Source organism: Myxine glutinosa, chromosome 8 (assembly GCF_964187855.1).
Source record: "Myxine glutinosa chromosome 8, kmMyxGlut1.1, whole genome shotgun sequence".
Classification (NCBI taxonomy): Eukaryota; Metazoa; Chordata; class Myxini; order Myxiniformes; family Myxinidae; genus Myxine; species Myxine glutinosa.
Genome location: NC_136268.1, coordinates 41,966,601 through 41,985,675, shown reverse-complemented (window position 1 = coordinate 41,985,675; position 19,075 = coordinate 41,966,601). Strand labels below are relative to the sequence as shown.

Here is a 19,075-nt window from a genome sequence, read left to right as displayed (position 1 = left end):
GAAGAATTGATGTCAGAGGCATTAGAGATGGGAGACCAGTCCAGTTGATTGATGGCTGCTTGCAGACCGTGCCAGTCGGCCTGAGTGAAATGCCAGACTCGTCGGCGCAGAGGAGGCTCTCTGAGAATGGCCAGTGAGATGTCCACTTTAACAAGCACATGATCAGAAGAACCGATTGGAGCAGAAGAAGAGCAGCAGACATTTGCAGGGAAGTTAGTCATAACCAAGTCCAGAAGAGATTTCCTTGAGACCATCAGTCAACTGAGACTGATACCATCTGAGGTGAACTGAGGTGAACAGAGACCATCAGTCAACTCCATTGACTGAGATCCGGGTCGGGAAGTTGACAGATTGGGTCAGTCCCAATGAGTTGCAGAAGTCCTTTGCTGAGGTGCCATGGCTGGTGAGAGATGAACCCACACCCAGCCAGCTGGCATGATGACAGTTGAAGTCACCACATATGAGGAAGAGAGAGTTTGGATGAGTTGATAGAAGTTGGTCCATTTTGTCCGACAGCGAAATGTAAATGGAGTCATCACTGTTTAGAGGACGGTACAGAACACATATGAACAAAAGGTGGGAGCGGAGAGGAAGCCGTAGCCAGAGGTACTCCTGTGGGTGGGGTGGAGAGAGGGCAGTGCAGGGAGAGTGAGGAAGAGAGTTTTTGATAAAGATAGCCACCCCACCACCAGGACGAGGCTCAGGTCTATCATACCGGAGGAGGGAGTAACCAGGAAGAGATATTAAGGAATCAGAGACATCTTGAAGGAGGAAAGTTTCTGTTAAGCAGATCAAGTCTGGATTGTCAGAAGCAACCTGAATGGAGAGATCAATCAGGTTTGAGCGAAGGCCCCGGATGTTTGAGGTCCATACCGTTAGTGATGAGAGAGGGGGGGCATCGGGTGCAGGACAGGGGAGGGGAGGGGTAGGGTCAGATGAAGGGTGAGAGGGGGATGTAGGAAGAGCAGTTGATAGTGTGTCAGAGATTACAGAAGAGTTACAAGAAAGGGAAGGATGAGGAGGACGAAAGGTTTGATGGTGATGGGATGAGGCACAGTGAGGGTTTGTTTGAGGGAGGGCAGAGGAAAGTAGAAGGTTGGGGGAGGTGGAGGTATGACATAGAAGGGAGACGAAGTGGGGAGGAGGCAGCTTTGAGAAGGAGGTGGGAGGAGGGAGAATTTGGGAGGGATGGTTGGGGGGTAGATTTGAAGGGGAGGGGTTGGGGGAGAGTTTTGAATGGGAGGGGCAATGGGGGAGTTTAGGAGGGGAAGGGCAAGGGAGGAGTTTAGGAGGGGAGGGGCATGGGGGGAGTTTAGGAGGGGAGGGGCAAGGGGGGAGATTTGAAGGGGAGGGACAAGGGGGGACATTTGGAGGGGAGGGGCAAGGGGGGAGTTTAGTAGGGGAGGGGCAAGTGGGGAGATTCGGAGGGGAGGGGCAAGTGGGGAGATTCGGAGGGGAGGTCAAGGGGGGAGTTTAGAAAGTGGATGATTAATGAAAGATGAACATATATAACAAATTGGGTTTGTTTTGTGATTTTCAAGTTAGCGATTCGTTTAAGAACGATGGAGGAGGAATGGAATGAATGAGAATTTAGAGCATGGAGTGATTTGGAATCATAAGAGATTGAATATTTTTTTGAAATGGAATGAGTTGAAGAGGAAATTGAAAGGAGCCTTTTAAATAAGAAGAAAAACAGCGTGTTGTAATAAACCACTGAATAAAACACTGAAGGGGAAAGCTTAAACATATTTAAACAGAACTGTGAAGAACAATCTTATATTCACAAAAATACCAATGGGGAGAGGAAGCCTAGAGCGACGACCACGAGTCACTTGAACAGGGCAAAAGGTGGAAGGCAAGCGGAAAATGGGGGCGGGGCGAGACAGTGTACGTGGGCAGAGGCAAAAGCACATGAGGAGAAAGGGAAATAAAAGTTTTTTTTGTTTGTTTTTTTGTTTGTTTTTTGGGGGGGGGTGTGGGGGTTACAACGTTAGACAAATAGTAGATGTTTGGTGAAGCTTGGTGGAGAAGGGGAAATCAAAAAAGCTAGCAAAACAGCGAAGGAAGGAACAACCTTCGACGGGGGAAGCCTGAGGCTGCAAGGCCTTGCTCGCGACGCGGCAAACAAACGATTAATTTATGAAAGTTAAACACCGAGAAACTTCCAAGGGGGACACTATAAGTTCACACACCGAACGCTAAATACAGTTTCGAAAAAATACAATTGTGAACAGACTTAACTTTGAAAACGTGGAGACCGTGTGGAGCTTCGAAAAATTCGTGACGTCGTCTCGAGATCTCACGAGATCAAGGGCTCAATTCAAGAAAATGGTATTGGTGCCTTAGTCAGGCTGAGAGTAAATGGTTTACTGTCTTCAGACATATAGGCGAGCGGTGTAGGGTGCTTTTGGGTCGAGTACCCCTCCGCATCTTAGAACAAAACACAACCTATTTTTTCTTCAAGGGGGATGTCTGGGGAGTTAGAAAATCATGGTTGTGAATATGAAAGCATTGCACATCACTCCGAGAATCACATTTACATATATATATATAATAGGTGCTGATGTTGACGCCAAGAGCCGATTTGATGTAACAGGTTTTTTGCCTTTATAGGCATCAATAGTGATGCTATATGCACAAATGTGGTATTAAAATGTGCAGGAAGATAAGACACACTCAATAAAATAGGATTGAGGCTTAACAAATAACATTTATTGGATAGAAATGACAAAATGTTGAAATTAAATGCTGCAAATTCACTTCGGTTTCATCGATAAAGTGGGACAAATACATTGTAATTTCAGAAATATTAGCTTCATAGTCATAAAGTTTATGTTCAAATTTCCCCTGTTCATTTGTGTATATCACATTATTAAGCAAAATGTTAATATCAATGATACTGATAATTATATTGTCTAAATCTAACGTCACCCCCCTAATATTTTACCAACATCCAGAAATCGCAGTAGTATATACATGTCATTCTGATGATGCTCTGAATGAAGTCGAACTATGTTCAGTCACTGTCATCATCGCTGCTGTCACTGAAGATAAGAGAATTGTCTGTGTTTGGGCAACCATCACCATTACAGGAGCAAAATTCAGTGCATGTCAGCCCCGCTCTCAGGCACTGACAGGCTCTGGTCTGTGAACAGTCCTCATCCATGCAATACAGATGTGTGAGATCCCGAACCTCTTTTGGGGCCGCTTCTTTTTTGAACAGGACGGGCTCGAGTTTGTTATCTCTCAGCTGTCATCCATGGCCATCAGGCTTCCAAAGAACTGGCTTTGCTACGTGACTGTGAACCCATATTGCCACCTGGTAATTGGCGCGTCTGACGTGTTGTTCAAATGCATCATCGGTGGGTGGGAAGAGACGTGCAGCCTTATCACTTTTGCATGCATAATCATAGCGTAGCTGGTCCAGAGAGTGGCACGATTTGCTCTTCGATCCATACAGCAGTAGTGCATACTTCGTGGCAGTGAGGAGTACCTCGGATCTTGTTTGGATCTTGCAGAGCAGTGGCCTTTTTTAGTGCATCACCCAAGGTCACAGTTCAGAGGAGCACACGATGTCAGTACAACCATATAATGTAACACAGACCAACTGATCACTGTAATGTTTGGTTAATCGGTCCTTCAATTTCCAGGCGGTGTACTGCTGCGCATTACTGGCACCCAATTCAACTAAATAGTTGATGAACTGTGCTTTCAAACTGGCAAGGGTTGTCACAGTCTTTTTTTTGGAGAAGACAGTTTGGTCCAAATGAATTTTAAGTTCATCAAAGGCTACATCGTGTAATGTAACTGCTGCTGACTCTCCTGACCTGTTTTGCGCAGCAGCTATGTTGAGGTCTGTTATATAATGTCCATAGCATAATCGGTGGTATTTGGCATCATAGGCAAACAAATCTGAATGCAAGAGCATTCGCATATGAATAAAACCACCTTTAGAGGCCATTTTTTCCCCGCAAAGCGGGGGTTGGCCTTTTTCGGGCACCGTGGTTGTTGTTGTCTTTTGGTCCCCTTTTTGAAGCAATGTTTTACGGCCGGATGCCCTTCCTGCCGCCAACCCTGTTTGTCGCCTTTGACGACAAACAGGGAATTACCAGTGAACTCGTACTCAATTAGCCGACCTCGGAAGGATGACAGGCTGAGTCAACCCCCCTGGCGTTAATTCAGTGATCGATCGGGATTCGAACCCAGGATCCTAGGATCCTAAGCTGGCACCCTAGCCGCGAAGCCAACACCAGGGTTCAACACCAGGGTTCGCATATGAATGGTGTCGTCTTTTCTTTTGTGGGCCGCTGCAAGAACCTTTACTCTGGTGGTCTGTCCGATGCCTGTGGAAATTTGTGTAAGCTTTTTTCTATTTGAAGTGTTCCGTTTGCCACAAATGAAACAATCATTCCTGATGTCAAACCCGCTTGTTTCACTTCTCATGAGCCTTGAAGGTTCCGTAGAGATGGACTCCGACGTACACGTTTGTTGTTCAGTATCGGTAGATTGGCATTTAGGCAAATTTGACTTGCTGGTGTAATTGGCACGACATGATTTATGGAAAGCCACTTTCAGATTCAGGCTTAAAATCTCTTGTTGCAAAGGCCAGAGTGCTTCATAAACATCATCTTGTCTCAGCTTACTTGCTTTTAGAATTGCATTCAAGCCATCAGCAGTTGGGTTCTTAACCACATGGTCCTTTTTTGGGTCAACAGTTTTGGAGCATATGATACAATGGTCCGTATCGATTTTTCGACGTTTCACAGCTGGTGCTTCCAAATCCATGGTAGAAGGGTGATGACCATTGTCAGAAAAGTCCATCTGGAAAGAAATATAGCAAACCAATTGTGCATTTTATGACATGGAGACAGTTGAAAGCTGAGAGGATTGTGTCATCAGTCACATGACATAAGGGGATGTCCCGAAGTTATTTATAGCTTTTACTTTCAAGTACCTGTAACTCTTTAAATAATGGTCAGACAGTTTAGGTATGTATTAGGCACTAATAGGAAATCATATATGGGGAATCATTTGTCACCATCAGATTTGACCTTGGAACAAGGGATCAAGGTCAAACTGTCAATGGAGCATGCAATGCTGGGGTCAATGACCTCTCAAGGTCACCACAGGTCAGAAACAAATTGCCTCCATGTCTGAAATAAAACCTTGGGGTATGTAGATTATATGCTGAAACTGCCATGCACATAAAATGCACAATACCTTCCATATATGACCTTATCTGCCCCACTACTTGATGTTTTGGCGGTATTGCGATTTGTGAATTTCAATAAAATATTAGGGGGGTGACATTTGATTTTGACAGTATAATTATCAGTATTATTGATATTAACATTTTGGTTAATAATGTTAAATACACGAATGAACAGGGGAAATTTGAACATAAACTTTATGACAATGAAGCTAATATTTCTGAAATTACAATGTATTTGTCCCACTTTATCGATGAAACCGAAGTGAATTTGCAGCATTTAATTTCAACATTTTGTCATTTCTATCCAATAAAAGTTATTTGTTAAGCCTCAATCCTATTGTATTGAGTGTGTCTTATCTTCCTGCACATTGTGATACCATATTTGTGCATATAGCATCAATATTGACGCCTATAAAGGCAAAAAACCTGTTCCGTCAAATCGGCTCTTGGCGTCAACATCAGCACCTATTATATATATATATGTAAACGTGATTCTCGGAGTGATGTGCAATGCTTTCATATTCACAACCATGATTTTCTAACTCCCCAGACATCCCCCTTGAAGAAACAATAGGTTGTGTTTTGTTCTAAGATGGGGAGGGGTTAGACCCATTTTAAGGCCCCTTTTGAGATTTCACCATTAGCCTAATATGTTGTAAAGATTTCTTTAAGTTTGAGAAGACGACCAAGGCGAGCCAGCAAATGCTTAGTCTTCGGGCTAGTGATGGGCATATTCTTAGTGATAATACGGAGATTGTTCATTTTGTTCGGTCTTACTTTGAGAGTGTGTTTTCCTATAAGCCTAATGATGTGCCTGCAATGCAGAATATTACGACCAATTTACCGCAGATAGATGAGCATCAGCGGCATGTCTTGGATGAGAACATTACTCTCGGTGAACTTAAAACTGCGCTAGATGACCTTGCTGATCATAAGGCTCCTGGTTTTGATGGGCTACCAGCTGAATTTTATAAAACTTTTTGGGACATGCTTGGTCCTGCTTTGCACTCAGTGTTTTTATACAGTCTGCGTGAGGGATTGTTACCCCTTATTTGTCGACGTGCAGTTGTTTGCCTCATCCCTAAGAAAAACGACTTGCAATTGATACAGAACTGGCGCCCAATTTCTCTTCTCTGCACAGATTACAAGATTTTTGCCAAAATGCTAGCTAACCGTGTAAAGACTGTTTTAAGCACAGTTATACATCAGGATCAATCGTACTGTGTTATGCACAGATCTATGCACGATAACATTTTTTTGGTACGAGACCTGTGGGATGTGTGTGCATTTCAACAACAACATACCGGTCTCTTTTTTATTGACCAAGAAAAGGCTTTTGACTCTGTTAATCATGAGTATTTGTTTCACATTTTAACGCAATTTGGTTTTGGGGCATCCTTTATTTCTTATGTATCCTTATTGTATAATCACATTTTTAGCTTGATCAAAATCAATGATGGTCTCTGTTCACCTTTGCGGATTGGGAGGGGAATTCGGCAAGGTTGTCCCTTATCTGGAATCTTGTACTCTCTTTGCATTGAGCCCCTTTTGATTCGTTTACGATCTTCTCTTATGGGATTTTCAGTGACTCCATCAGAAAATCCCGTTGTCATTTCAGCCTGTGCTGATGATGTATGTGTTGCTGTTCGCAGCAGTAATGACATTGCTCTGCTATTTGAGTGCCTACGGGTCTACTCTCAAGCATGTACAACGCAAATGAATTGGTCGAAATGCAAAGCAGTTTGGGTCGGCGGTACGCCACCTTCTGCCCTTCCAATTCTCCCTATGAATTTGACATGGGAAAAAGAAGGTTTGAAATACAGTACCTCGGTGTTTATCTTGGAACCCCTGGTTTTGTCAAAAGGAATTGGGATGGTTTGCTCCACAAAATTAGCAATAAATTAAACAGATGGAGAGGAATTTTGTCAACCTTGTCTTTTCGAGGTCGTGCCCTGGTCATTAACAACCTGGTGGCCCCTCTCTTATGGCATAAAATGATTGCCTTGCAGCCACCTGCAACGTTGGTGTCGTCAATCCAAAAATGTTTACTTGACTTCTTTTGGGATGGCAAACACTGGCTAAAGCCAGAGACTATTTGCCTTCCACTGGCAGAAGGGAGTCATGGGCTTGTGGACATTCTTTGTCGGGTGATGGCCTTCCGAGTCTCTACAGCTCGTCGTTTTATATTTCTAGAGGCCTTGCCCTGGAAATCTACAGCAAACTGTATATTAAAACAAGCCGGCATGCTTGGGTACAATTGTGAACTCTTCTTCATGGAGCTGCAACATGTCGATGCTTCGCTGCTCCCTGACTTTTACCAAGATGTCTTGAACAGCTGGCGGTCCATTTCAGTAACTCTGCAAATGGGGACATACAACAGTGAAAGGTTCCTCCAGGAACCCCTTTTCTACAATGCCCTCTTTCCTGCTATTCCTCACTCACGTGCTTTTGTGCAACGTTTTTTGAGTGCTGGCGTGAAAACGACTCGGGACCTTTGTGACTGTAACAGGATTTGTTGGTTCTCCGCAGGACATCTTCAAGTAAGAACTGGCATCAGATCTTTGAGGAGCGTAGCCAAGGTCCTACAGGAAATCCTGTGTGTTTTTAGGCACTTGGGCCTGAGCTCAACCGCCAACATTGGTGACCACCATACACCACCACAGATCTGTGCTAGCTCTAGCCTGCCGGCTGATAGCGCCACAACATCTATCTTGTTATCCTCATCACCACTTTCCAGCAAGGATAAAAAGAGACTGTATCGTTTGTGTATTTCAATCCGGTTTCCCTCGTTACAGCCGGTTTCTTTTGGGGCTCGATGGAAAGAGAAACTGCCTTCTGGGTCTCCCTCCCATCCGCAATGGTCTGCAATGTATGTTTCACCGATTGTTAAAAGGACTGGTGATATTGCTTGGAGACTCGCCCATATGGTGTTGCCCTCCAATGTTTTATTACATCGTTTTAATGAGGATAATTCAGTGGAATGCCCCTTTTGTATGATTTCTGAAGGCCTTTTCCATGCTTACGTAGATTGCGCAAGACTCTCTCCCTTCTTTGGTTTTTTATCAACTTTTTTTAATCGTATGAACTTTTCTTTTTCTACACGTGTTTTTATCTTTGGAACACCACTTAGTTATAAAAAACGCTCTAAGACTGCTCTTGTCTTCTTAATTTGCTCTTGTCTAAGACTGCTTCTTAATTTCTATTGCAAAATCAGCAATCTACAAGACAAGGAAAGCAAAGCTCCTGGCAAATGCTGATATTTTATGTGATGTGGTAATTGTGTTTCAGGCTCTGGTCATGGCAAGGTTACGCTTGGAATTTTCTTTTTGCCAAATGAAAGATGATTTGCAAACCTTTGTGGAAAAATGGTGTGTAAAGGGTGGGTTTTGTAAACTTGATAATGGTTTGTTAATTTTTTTATTTTAGTGTTTGGTGTTTTTATTGTTGTTGTTCGGCTGCACATGTTTGGAATTGTGGCGACTTTATTATTTGCATGACTTGTGTGGTTTTCTTACCTTTATAATAAAAGAGCTTCAAAAGTCAAAGTCTCTTTCTCTTTCTCTTTCTCTTCCTCTTCCTCTTCCCTCCTCGCCCCTTCATTCTCTGTCTCACCCTTTTCCCTCTCTCTTTCACTTTCTCCCTCCCCAGCCCCTTTGCCACCATTTCCTCCTCCTTCACTACTTCCCCCTCCTCCACCACTTCGGTCTCTCTCTCCCTCTCACTCCATCTCCCTGTCCATCGCCCTCTTCCTCTCCTTCTGCCCACAATCATTCCTGTGCTCCATCCCAATGATTCCACTTCGCTGTTCATATAAATCCTTAAAGCAAAGGGCAAACAAAAAGAGAGCATGGAAAACCAAGGCGGTACCTTTGTATACTTAGGATAAACTCTATTTTTATCACTCTTCATAATGCAGAACCTAACCAATAACCTATATCTCAGTGTAAAATCAGCATGTGCCTTGCTCATACTAAGTGGTTTTGGTACCAAATCTTTCGTGAAAATCATAGGCCTGCTTTTACAGAATTGGCACAAAGATGGAAGTCGTTTTATGTCCCACTGCAACATGATAGCTGACCGTGTATCTGTCGCTACTGCAAGTGGTTTACAATGTGGCCAAACACCACAACCCCCATTAATTGTAATATCGAAATTCCTTACTTTGTAATTGATTTTCATTGGTCTTAGCTCAAAACGTATTTGTGTACCTTCAGGTGCACGTTCATCTTCTAATACACTTAATAATAACAAGGGGAAAAGACATAAAATGTCATAGCTCCTGTGGTTTTAGTGATTTTGCTGTATGCAGTTAAAGGCCACCGGTTAGCCATCTGTGGTCAGATTACAAAACAAAATCTTCTGTATATGTATGCTCTCATGTGTTGTATTTGTGCCAGATTTGAACAAAATCAGTCCATGCATGTCCGAGAAATGTTACACGTTTAAGTAACAAAATGGCCACCAGTCGTCCATCTTGAATCAGATCTCAAAACAAAATGAAGTGCATATGTACGCCGTCATTCATTTTCTGCTTGCCAAGTTTGAACAAGATCGGTAAATGCACGTCCAAGAAATGCTTGAGGACGTGTTCAATACTGGGGTTTTTTTACAACTAAAATGGCCGCCATACTACTAGTCGGCCATCTTTGATCAGATCGAAAAAATAAAGTGATGTGCACGTGAGTGCCGTCATGTGCTATGCTTGTGCCTAGTCTGAACAAAATCGGACCATGCATGTCAGATAAATAATATTGGGGACACTTTTAAGTAACAAAATGGCTGCCAGTCATCCATCTTGGATCTGATCTCAAAAGAAAATGACATCCGCTGTCATTGATTATCTGCGTGCCAAGTTTGAACAAGATCAGTCGATGTATGTCCGAGAAATGCTTGAGGGCGGACGGACAAATGAACGAGACACAATCCATTCGCCCCGTTTCGGACCAAGTCCAATGGGGGCTAATAATAACCATTCCGTTCATGTTCATGCACATAGGAGGTGCTGAGGAAGTTTCATAGCTGAGAAATACAATCCTGGACAAGTGACCACTTCAACGCAGGATACTCAAATGGCTTATTACCCCAGTGAACTGGGACTCATTTCACCGACATCGGAAAGACGACAGGCTGAGTCAACACATCTAGTGGTATTTAAACGGCATGACAGGGGCTCAAACTCAAGATCCTAAGATATTAAGGCAGCCACCTTAAGCCTTAAGCCAACACCATACTTACAATACACTTACAATCCCATAAAATAATTAAAATCACGTTTTTATCATGTAGCAACAAAAAGGTTTTTGTTTGAAAATCTGGTTGCAAGACTGTCTCATTCCTAATCCGTCAGGTAGCAATCGCTGGTTCTCAATCTGAAAAGACGATTTCTACAGTTGTTATTTCTGCTTGCAGAGACTGCTATGAAAATGCTCTTCATTATTTAACAGTTGTATGACACGGAACATTTGTTTTGACCAGGACCATGGCATACCGACAGATACGGGCTACGCGGTCTCGCCCCACCACTCGGGAACCTACCCAGTCCATCCTCCACTGTACCAGGCCTGGCGCCGCGTCTGGGACATCAGGGTCACCAGCACTGAGGAGTATCCACATCTAAGGCCAGCCCGTCACCGCCGGGGCTTCATCCACAAGGGCATCATGGTGAGCAAAGAAAGAGGAAGGAATTTTGGAAGTGACACTTTAGGAAGACAAAGCATTGGGAAGGAGATGGGAAGGCATTCAGCCCCTTCAGTGTATACAAATTGGTAGCCCTGCAATATAATCCCTTAGAGTGAATGATTCCATACGAAATGACATGTTATTTCCTGCATGGATCCTTTGTGGATGGAGGGGATTCACCTTGTTGACAATTACTCAGGGGCAATGAGTATCATGATAACTCCAGTTGACAAATTTGCTTTTGAATACATGCGCTGGATTGTCCCTCGAGAGAGTGTTCTACTGTGATGGTTTTGCTTGATCGTGATAGCTCTCATGGATTGTATGCAACTTTGGCACATGAGAGGTTCAAATACTCTGTGATGTGTTTGAAACTGTCATGAGACAAAGGTGCAAACAGGGTCTCGGCAGATCACAAATCAAAGCACACAACTCATATTTTAATATCAGTAGTCTTACCTTTCTAAGGTGATGGACGTACCTGTTTGTTTGTTGTTCTTTTTGAGCAAAGTTCTGGGAAGTTGGGTGTGATGTTTTTCAGATTTAGCTTTAGGTCGGGTTCAGCATTCATCCTGCTTCTGTCTCCCACAGGTACGTAGTTAGCAAATGGCATTGGAAGACGCACTGCTTTGTCCGCAACTTCTGGGTAATCTCCAGTTCTTTGAATCCAAAATTAAAATTGGGAAAGACTTTTAATTTATGACCGAGCTGCTTCATTGCGAGAAAGCTCAGAGGGACACCAGAGGGAAGCTCACCGATTTCAATCCCAAAAGGATTACGTATCCAGTTGTTTGTTCCAGCTTCTAGTGCAAATAATTATTCAAATTGTTTCTTGAGACCAAGAAGATGTTGTTTGATGTCTTCTTTTTTGTCAAGAACCAGTTTATTTTGCAGGGCCAAGTACAGATATTCTCAATTGTTCCGCAACCTTTCTGGGGAACACCTCAATAGAGCTCGCGGACGAGTGGTGATCCGCAGACCTCAATTTGAGGACCCCTGCCGTAGAGTGTATCAGGCTCAACATTACCTAATGTTACACTCCGTCACAAATTGAGTGATGGTTCTAAGTATAATGAAAGCTCCAAAGATCCATCCATAAGCAGATTTATTATTAACTGCAGTATTAACAAAGCTAAGCTGTTCACGGAGTTGACAAATTGCTTGTTCCTGCATATGGCTTGAAGATTTAGCAACTTAAATATCTAATTCCAAGCTTGATCGTCGCACGATGGCTTCAGTAGATTATTAGTGGATCACCACAATATGGGTTCGCTGAATTTTTGAAGTTCGCATTTGTTCACTCATTGTATGTTCTAAGGTTCGAACAGGATTTCCGCAGTCAAATTTGGATTTTCTTGGGTTTTCCATTTGATTTTCCATTTGGGGAGATCATGAGCAAACCTGCAACCGGACACTCATATTCAGTTTGGTGGACACACACCATTGTTTTCGGATTTAGGTCCATCCGGATGGTACATCAGAGGCACCATTACATTTGAAATGTCTATCGTCTGGGTTTTATTTTCAGCCAGATTATAAATTGTCGGATTCAGATTGGTGATCGACTTGCAAGGTGTTGCACCACTAAGTACAGTGTCCCATTGTATGGCAGTTAAGCTGGATGTCTCATCTCCGAGTTTTAGCTGGTGTACGTTAAAGATCCGACGCAATCTTTCACAAAAATTAGGCAAATTATTGCCGGCACACTGGCCAAATTGCATATTGCTGCCACCTTTAGTCAAATGTCATGCCTGACCAGCCAGTTCGTGAAAGACTTGGACCAAAAATGTTCCCCAGTCAACTCCACAAGAAGATGGGAATAATTGTGGCATTTAAAGAAGTTGTAAGTGTTTCCGGAGTTCGTCAAATCCAGAAAGTTCTCTTGCACAATTGGTGATAAGATATTTATTAGGGACATTGATGTTGTCCCGACTTTGTCTCCATTGTTCTTTTACATTTATATACTGTACAGAGTCATTGAGAGCTGTAACGTTTTGCATTGTGGGAACTCGGTATACTTTATGGATGGAGACATATGTGTGATGGCTGGGATACGGTGATATTCTTTGAGCAGTCTATCTTGCTTATAGTTTTCAGGTGGAGGATTGTATGAGAGCACATGTAGGGCAAAGGTGTTGATTCCTCTTCTTCATTTTATTTAGCACAAGGCTGCGGGGTAGCATCATTGGCTGAGAGTGCAGCTGTGCCTCTGATGGAATGCCCTCTGCTGGTCAGGGCAGCAATTTGTAACTTGTTCAGGGTGCCGGTGATAGCTCGCCAATCTTCAAGAAGAACACAGTGAGATCATTAAAATCTATCAACTGATGCTGGCAGACAGGACTCCCAGTTTAACGTCCATCCAAAGGATGGCAAACACATTGATGAATCACAAACACATGCGTGTGAAACACCAGAATGACAGTCTGCAGCTGGGTTAGGAATTCAAACCCAGGCTGGACACCTTAGACGTGAGTGTATGTACGTCTAGGTCTCGGCCATTCGGCCTGTCAGCCCAAGATGAATTGCTATCAATGTCCAAGTGATGACCTGCGTGCAATGATTCAGATAATATTGAGGCATTTCATTATGGCTATTTGCCAACATTAGTTCTGCCAACTAATGGCCGCCATTTTCCAGATTATGTTCCTTCTCATCTTCATCTTGTTGTGATGTTGCAAACCTTCAGGTGTTCTCAATTAGGCAGCCTCGATCCCCTTGAGGAACACCAAAACAATTCAGGAAAAGTTAGACCTCATATTTCTTTTGAACATGACCATGTCATCCGACAAAATGTCCTTAAGGTTAGATCCCAGCTAACACAACAACGTTGGAAAAAAGACGTCGCGTTTACAACCAATAAACAACGTTGGGCCAACGTTGGAAAATAGACGTTACCTTTGCAACCAGTAAACAACGTCACCCTGACGCCAACAATTCGTTTGAGACCAACTGACCAAAGACCAACGTTGGCTCAATGTTGTTGTGTTAGCTAGGAAGGTTATACATCATTCAGCTGATGAATCCTTCAAATCGTGCGCTGCTAAGAACGAAACCGATTAACAATCTCACAAACTCAAGGTGGTTTTTCTTAGCAGGACGACCTCAAACCCATCAATTTTCACCTTGTACAAGATATTAATCTATTTCGGGTACATCTGTTTGATAACACCAATGTTGCTCTTCACTTATCATGCCGGATATTGATTATTAGTAGTAATAATCTACCATATAAAACACAATGTCAGTTCGTGTGTTTGTGTGATTGTACAGATGTCTGTTCCCCTTCATAAGTGCAAGTTTTAAAGGCCAATCTTTTAACATGAATGTGTGTGCACTACAGTCTATTTTTGAGGATACAATAAACTCAAAAGACATTTTGCATAAAAGAGTAATTATGTCTCTTCTTTTGGAATTGTAGACGGTGGCTTGCAAACCGAGCCTCAAGGGCGGTGTACAGAAACGTTTTTTAAAATAACAATTAATACAAGGTGCAGGGCGGTGAAATTCGCTGCACATGTTGTGCAACGCTCGCAGAGTAAAACGAGTGTTCATTTACATCCGTGTGATGTCTCATAAATAAAGATGATATAAGCACACCTGACACTAGGCCGAGGCTTCAGATTTTGGCACGCTCACGAGGCTGTACCCTCAAATAAACTGTTCCAACCCGTTGTAGCGGTTACCGCTGGATGTACATAATCGCCTTGCACCGGCCAGAACACGGCCAGACGCGCCTCTCCCGGGCATGCCCGGACTCACTGTTCCCGGGCACGCCTGAACCTCCCGGGCACGCCCGGTCTCGTCTTTCCCGGGCATGCCCGCTCTCGCCTTTCCAGGGCTCGCCCAGAGCGTCCGGGCATGCCCGCTCTCGCCTTTCCAGGGCTCGCCCAGAGCGTCCGGGCATGCCCGCTATCGCCTTTCCAGGGCTCGCCCAGAGCGTCCGGGCATGCCCGCTATCGCCTTTCCAGGGCTCGCCCAGAGCGTCCGGGCATGCCCGCTATCGCCTTTCCAGTGCTCGCCCAGAGCGCCTGGGCATGCCCAGCCTCGACTTGCCAGGCCGCAGCCAAACACGCCCGGGCAGGTCCAGACTCGCCTTTCCAAGGCTCGCCCTTGATACCCGGGCATGCCCGGTATAGCTTTTGCCGGGCAAACTTCCCGACATAAATGTGTATATATATTGTTGCCCAAAAAACGGGCTTGTCAGAATACCTGAGCTGTTTTGTTTCAATAAAGCAACTCGGACGAATTCCGTCTTTGGTCGCGTCAATTCTTTCAACTCGCGTTGGAGCGCAGTTCCTTCACCGTCATTTTTGATGGGCTTTTTACTAGTTATGAAATAAAATCGTGAAATTACTTTCTAAGCAAAACACAATATCAGAAGTCATATCTGTCCTCATATCAGGTTTTTTTCAGAATATAAAACAGACTTTAAAAGTTAGAGCAACACCGCAGCATGAAAGCAAAATGGACTTTTTGCAAGAAATGAACTCGCAGCTTGTTGTCCAAATGTAGTTGAATTCTACAAGGAGGCAAATGTCTCATTACCTGCTAATGGTCTCCCAGGGAAATGATACGTGTGAACACACTTGCTAACTTAATTACTTTCTTTATGTATCTAGGACTCTGTAGATGTCGTTCTGTGATAGCGCATCATATTCACGTCCATGGCTGGGTTGGCGGGATACCTATTTGGTAGTGTATTTGTATTTCAGCCTGGCTAGTCTGAGCACAATTTGCAGCCCTACAATAACCTATCACTGTGGGGTTTCGCAGGCAGGGCTTTGCATCATTGCGTACCATGAGACATTAAGCTGGCGGTCTGTCTGCCATCAATGATGGTTGCTGGTGAATGTACTTAAGATGCCGCAATGTATTTCCTAAAAGGTTTGCGATTGTCACTGTTACCCTGTCCAAATTCCTGCCCCAATATGCAGAGGCAAAGCTGCATCCAGGGATGATGCGACCAGTAGCCAGTTGCACAATAGTGAATGAATGAGCTCTGTTGCTGTTGTTGTTGTTTTCAGGTGTCATTCAGAAAATGTGTTGAAACAAGCTGTCACAATTTTATGATTATGTGTACACCCCTGTCTCGGTTTGTCTGTCTGTCTGTTTGCTTGTCTGTCTTTGAGCGGGATTTCTAAAAATGCTATGGACTGATTCGGATGAAACTCGGTGGACTGGTTGGGTGCATGACAAGGATGAATTAACGTGATTTTGGTGAAGATCAGTATCCGGATACTGTACAATATTTTTACTTGCGAAAATCGAAGATTTTTCAAGTATATTGGTTGGTCTTGTCCATTATTCTGTCGGTTTGTCTGTCCGTCTGTATGTCAGGCACCTACAGGTCACAATTTTCAACCGATCTTCACGAAACTTCACCAAATGGTAGAGTTGGTCATAGGCAAGACACCTATTATTTTTGGGGTCAAAAGGTCAATAGGTCAACATATGCCAAAGGTCACTCAACTTTGTCAGATTTCTAAAATCCTCAATTTTCATCCGATTGACTTGTAATTTTAAGAGGATTTGCATATCTCGTCACTGAATTCAACCACCAAGTATTTTGAGGTCAACATAGGCCAAAAGGTCAACATAGGCCAAAAGGTCAACATAGCCCAAAAGGTCAATATAGGCCGAATTTCTAAAGTCCTCAATTTTTATCCGATTAACTTGAAATTCGAACAGGCCTTGCATATATGGTTACTGAATTCAACCTATTATTTTTGACGTGAACATAGGCCAAAAGGTCAACATAGGCCAAGTTTCTAAAATCCTCAATTTTTATTTGATTAACTTGAAATTTGAAGAGGATTGCATATCTGGTTACTGAATTCAACCAAGTATTTTTGAGGTCAACATAGGCCAAAAGGTCAACATAGGCCAAGTTTCTAAAATCCTCAACTTTCATCCAATTAACTTGAAATTTGAAGAGGATTTGCATATCTGGTCACTGAATTCAACCAGCAATTATTTTTAAGGTCATCATAGGCCAACAACTTATTCTAGGGATTTCTCAAGTATCGTGCTATGCACGAAATATTTCTTGTTTTAATTATTTAAGCGATTCTCCACCATTGAGATTCTTAACCATCAACAACTATACATAGCACGATATTTCAAAAAGTTATGTCCAGACGAGTTATGACAAAACTTGAGGGATGAGTTGGTTAGGTGACAAGAACAAGCTGATTATATTTTGGTTCAGGTCTGGATGTAAATCCAGCCTATCAGTGGGATACAAACCATAAACTGTTTAGTCTGGCAGAGGAATGCGTTCTACTGAGTGCTGTTCTAGTTTTTTAAATAATGGTTCCACATAATGAATTCACAACAGCGTAGAAACTCTACAGTACAATATTCAAAAACTCTACTCAATCGGTTTCAAATCCAACTTGAATCATTGCAACATCCCCACCCTTCCCTCCAACAAAAGTTATATTCCCATTGCGTTTCCACCTTGCAGTGCAGAATTTCTCCTGGGAAGGTTATTAGTGTAGCAGCATAGCAAACCTGTTGTGCATTTTGTGATACAAGCACCAAATTTGGCACAAATGTACATTAATATGTTGCGAACATTTTCAGATATTGGGCCACTTGAAATTCCGTAATTTTTTTTTTCAAATTTTTCCAAATTTCGTAATTTCAAATTTTTCGGGTGACACCGTCACAATTTCGGTCTTCGAGGCCGGCCGATATAGTGGGGCGGCTTAGCCCAAATATTCAAAAGAATTGTGCATTTTGTGATACAAGCACCAAATTTGGCACAAATGTACATTAATATGTTGCGTACATTGTGTGGTCAGCAATGAAGACGAGAGTCTGAATTACATGTATGCAAAAGACCTTGTGAACCAGTGAAGCAAATACACGGGTAAGCATGAATTAAATCTAGGGCATGATATAATTTCCATGATGTTTACCTCTACACTCAATGGTGGAAGGAGGTAATGTTTTGATCCCAGCTTGTCTGTATGTCTGTTTGTCTGTTAGTCCACAAAATTCCAGACAAAGCTTGTAGTAGTGGTAGTTGTAGTGGTAGTGGTGATAACAGAAATTGTTATATAGAACTGAACTTATATTATTATTATATGCAGAAAATAACTTCATTTCTATATGCCCTGCAGTGGACAGGTTAATTGGTTTATGCACTGAAGGGGTCACCCTGGTGTGCACTGCTGTGTTCTGCCTCACTGAGTTGTTCAGGTATGATGTACTCAGCACAAGCTTCCGGTCGGCCCGGAGGTGGGGGTGCGGGGCCTGTCACGGAACGTCAAAACAAACGGCCTGCCGGGGCCGCCCAAAAGTCGGGCGTGAGGGGCGCGTCCACTAATGGAACGCCTCTCGCTTCCCAGATCGAGGGCCACGTGGTCAGGAGAACCTCGTCCCTTCCGGTCACACTTTGCCTATCAGCCAGCCTCGAAGACCGAAATTGTGACGGTGTCACCCGAAAAATTTGAAATTACGAAATTTGAAAAAATTTGAAAAAAAAAATTACGGAATTTCAAGTGGCCCAATATCTGAAAATGTTCGCAACATATTAATGTACATTTGTGCCAAATTTGGTGCTTGTATCACAAAATGCACAATTCTTTTGAATATTTGGGCTAAGCTGCCCCACTATATCTCTCCCTCAGATACTCGAAGCAACTAGGAATGAGAAAAACGTCTTTTTCCTGAAAATATACGTGCTTTCGAAGCAATTCCAGACACGTTCACACCTAAATTAACTAGGAGGACCACACAAGACCTCTCGATAAACCCAGCAGGTGATGTGATATATTGGCAGCAAAAGTAGCTTTCACCCTAAAACATAAAAAGCAACTGTTTTATATTCTTTTTTTAAACTAGCCACACCATTATAATAGTTGTCCATAAAAACAAGTGGCCGTTGATAACATATACATTTACTGAGCAGGGTGGCCCTGGATGTTTCAGGGGAAGTTTCCATATAAAATATCGTACACGTTGTCAAAAGATTGATCACAAGGATTGATCACAAGGACCAAAATCTAATCGATTCGTGCTCATCTCACACCCAATCTTTCTACCAATTTTCGACCGAATCCTTCCACAACTTTTTGGGAATGCTGTTCACAGACAAACAACAGACAGACAGGGGTAGTGAAAACCTTAGGTGGCGGACGTAATTAAAAGGACACCTTGCCACTTTGTTTCTGACCA

At 43.0% G+C, this 19,075-nt stretch overlaps 1 protein-coding gene across 1 annotated transcript in view; it reads left to right on the top strand.

Moving 5' to 3' along the window:
- LOC137432431 (bifunctional heparan sulfate N-deacetylase/N-sulfotransferase 2) overlaps nucleotides 1–19,075 on the top strand; it is a 493,706-nt gene that overhangs the window by 344,314 nt on the left and 130,317 nt on the right. Inside the window, exon 8 of the mRNA XM_068124366.2 lies at nucleotides 10,688–10,873. Within this exon, the coding sequence (XP_067980467.2) occupies nucleotides 10,688–10,873 (186 nt within the window). The remainder of the gene's footprint in view (nucleotides 1–10,687; nucleotides 10,874–19,075) is intronic.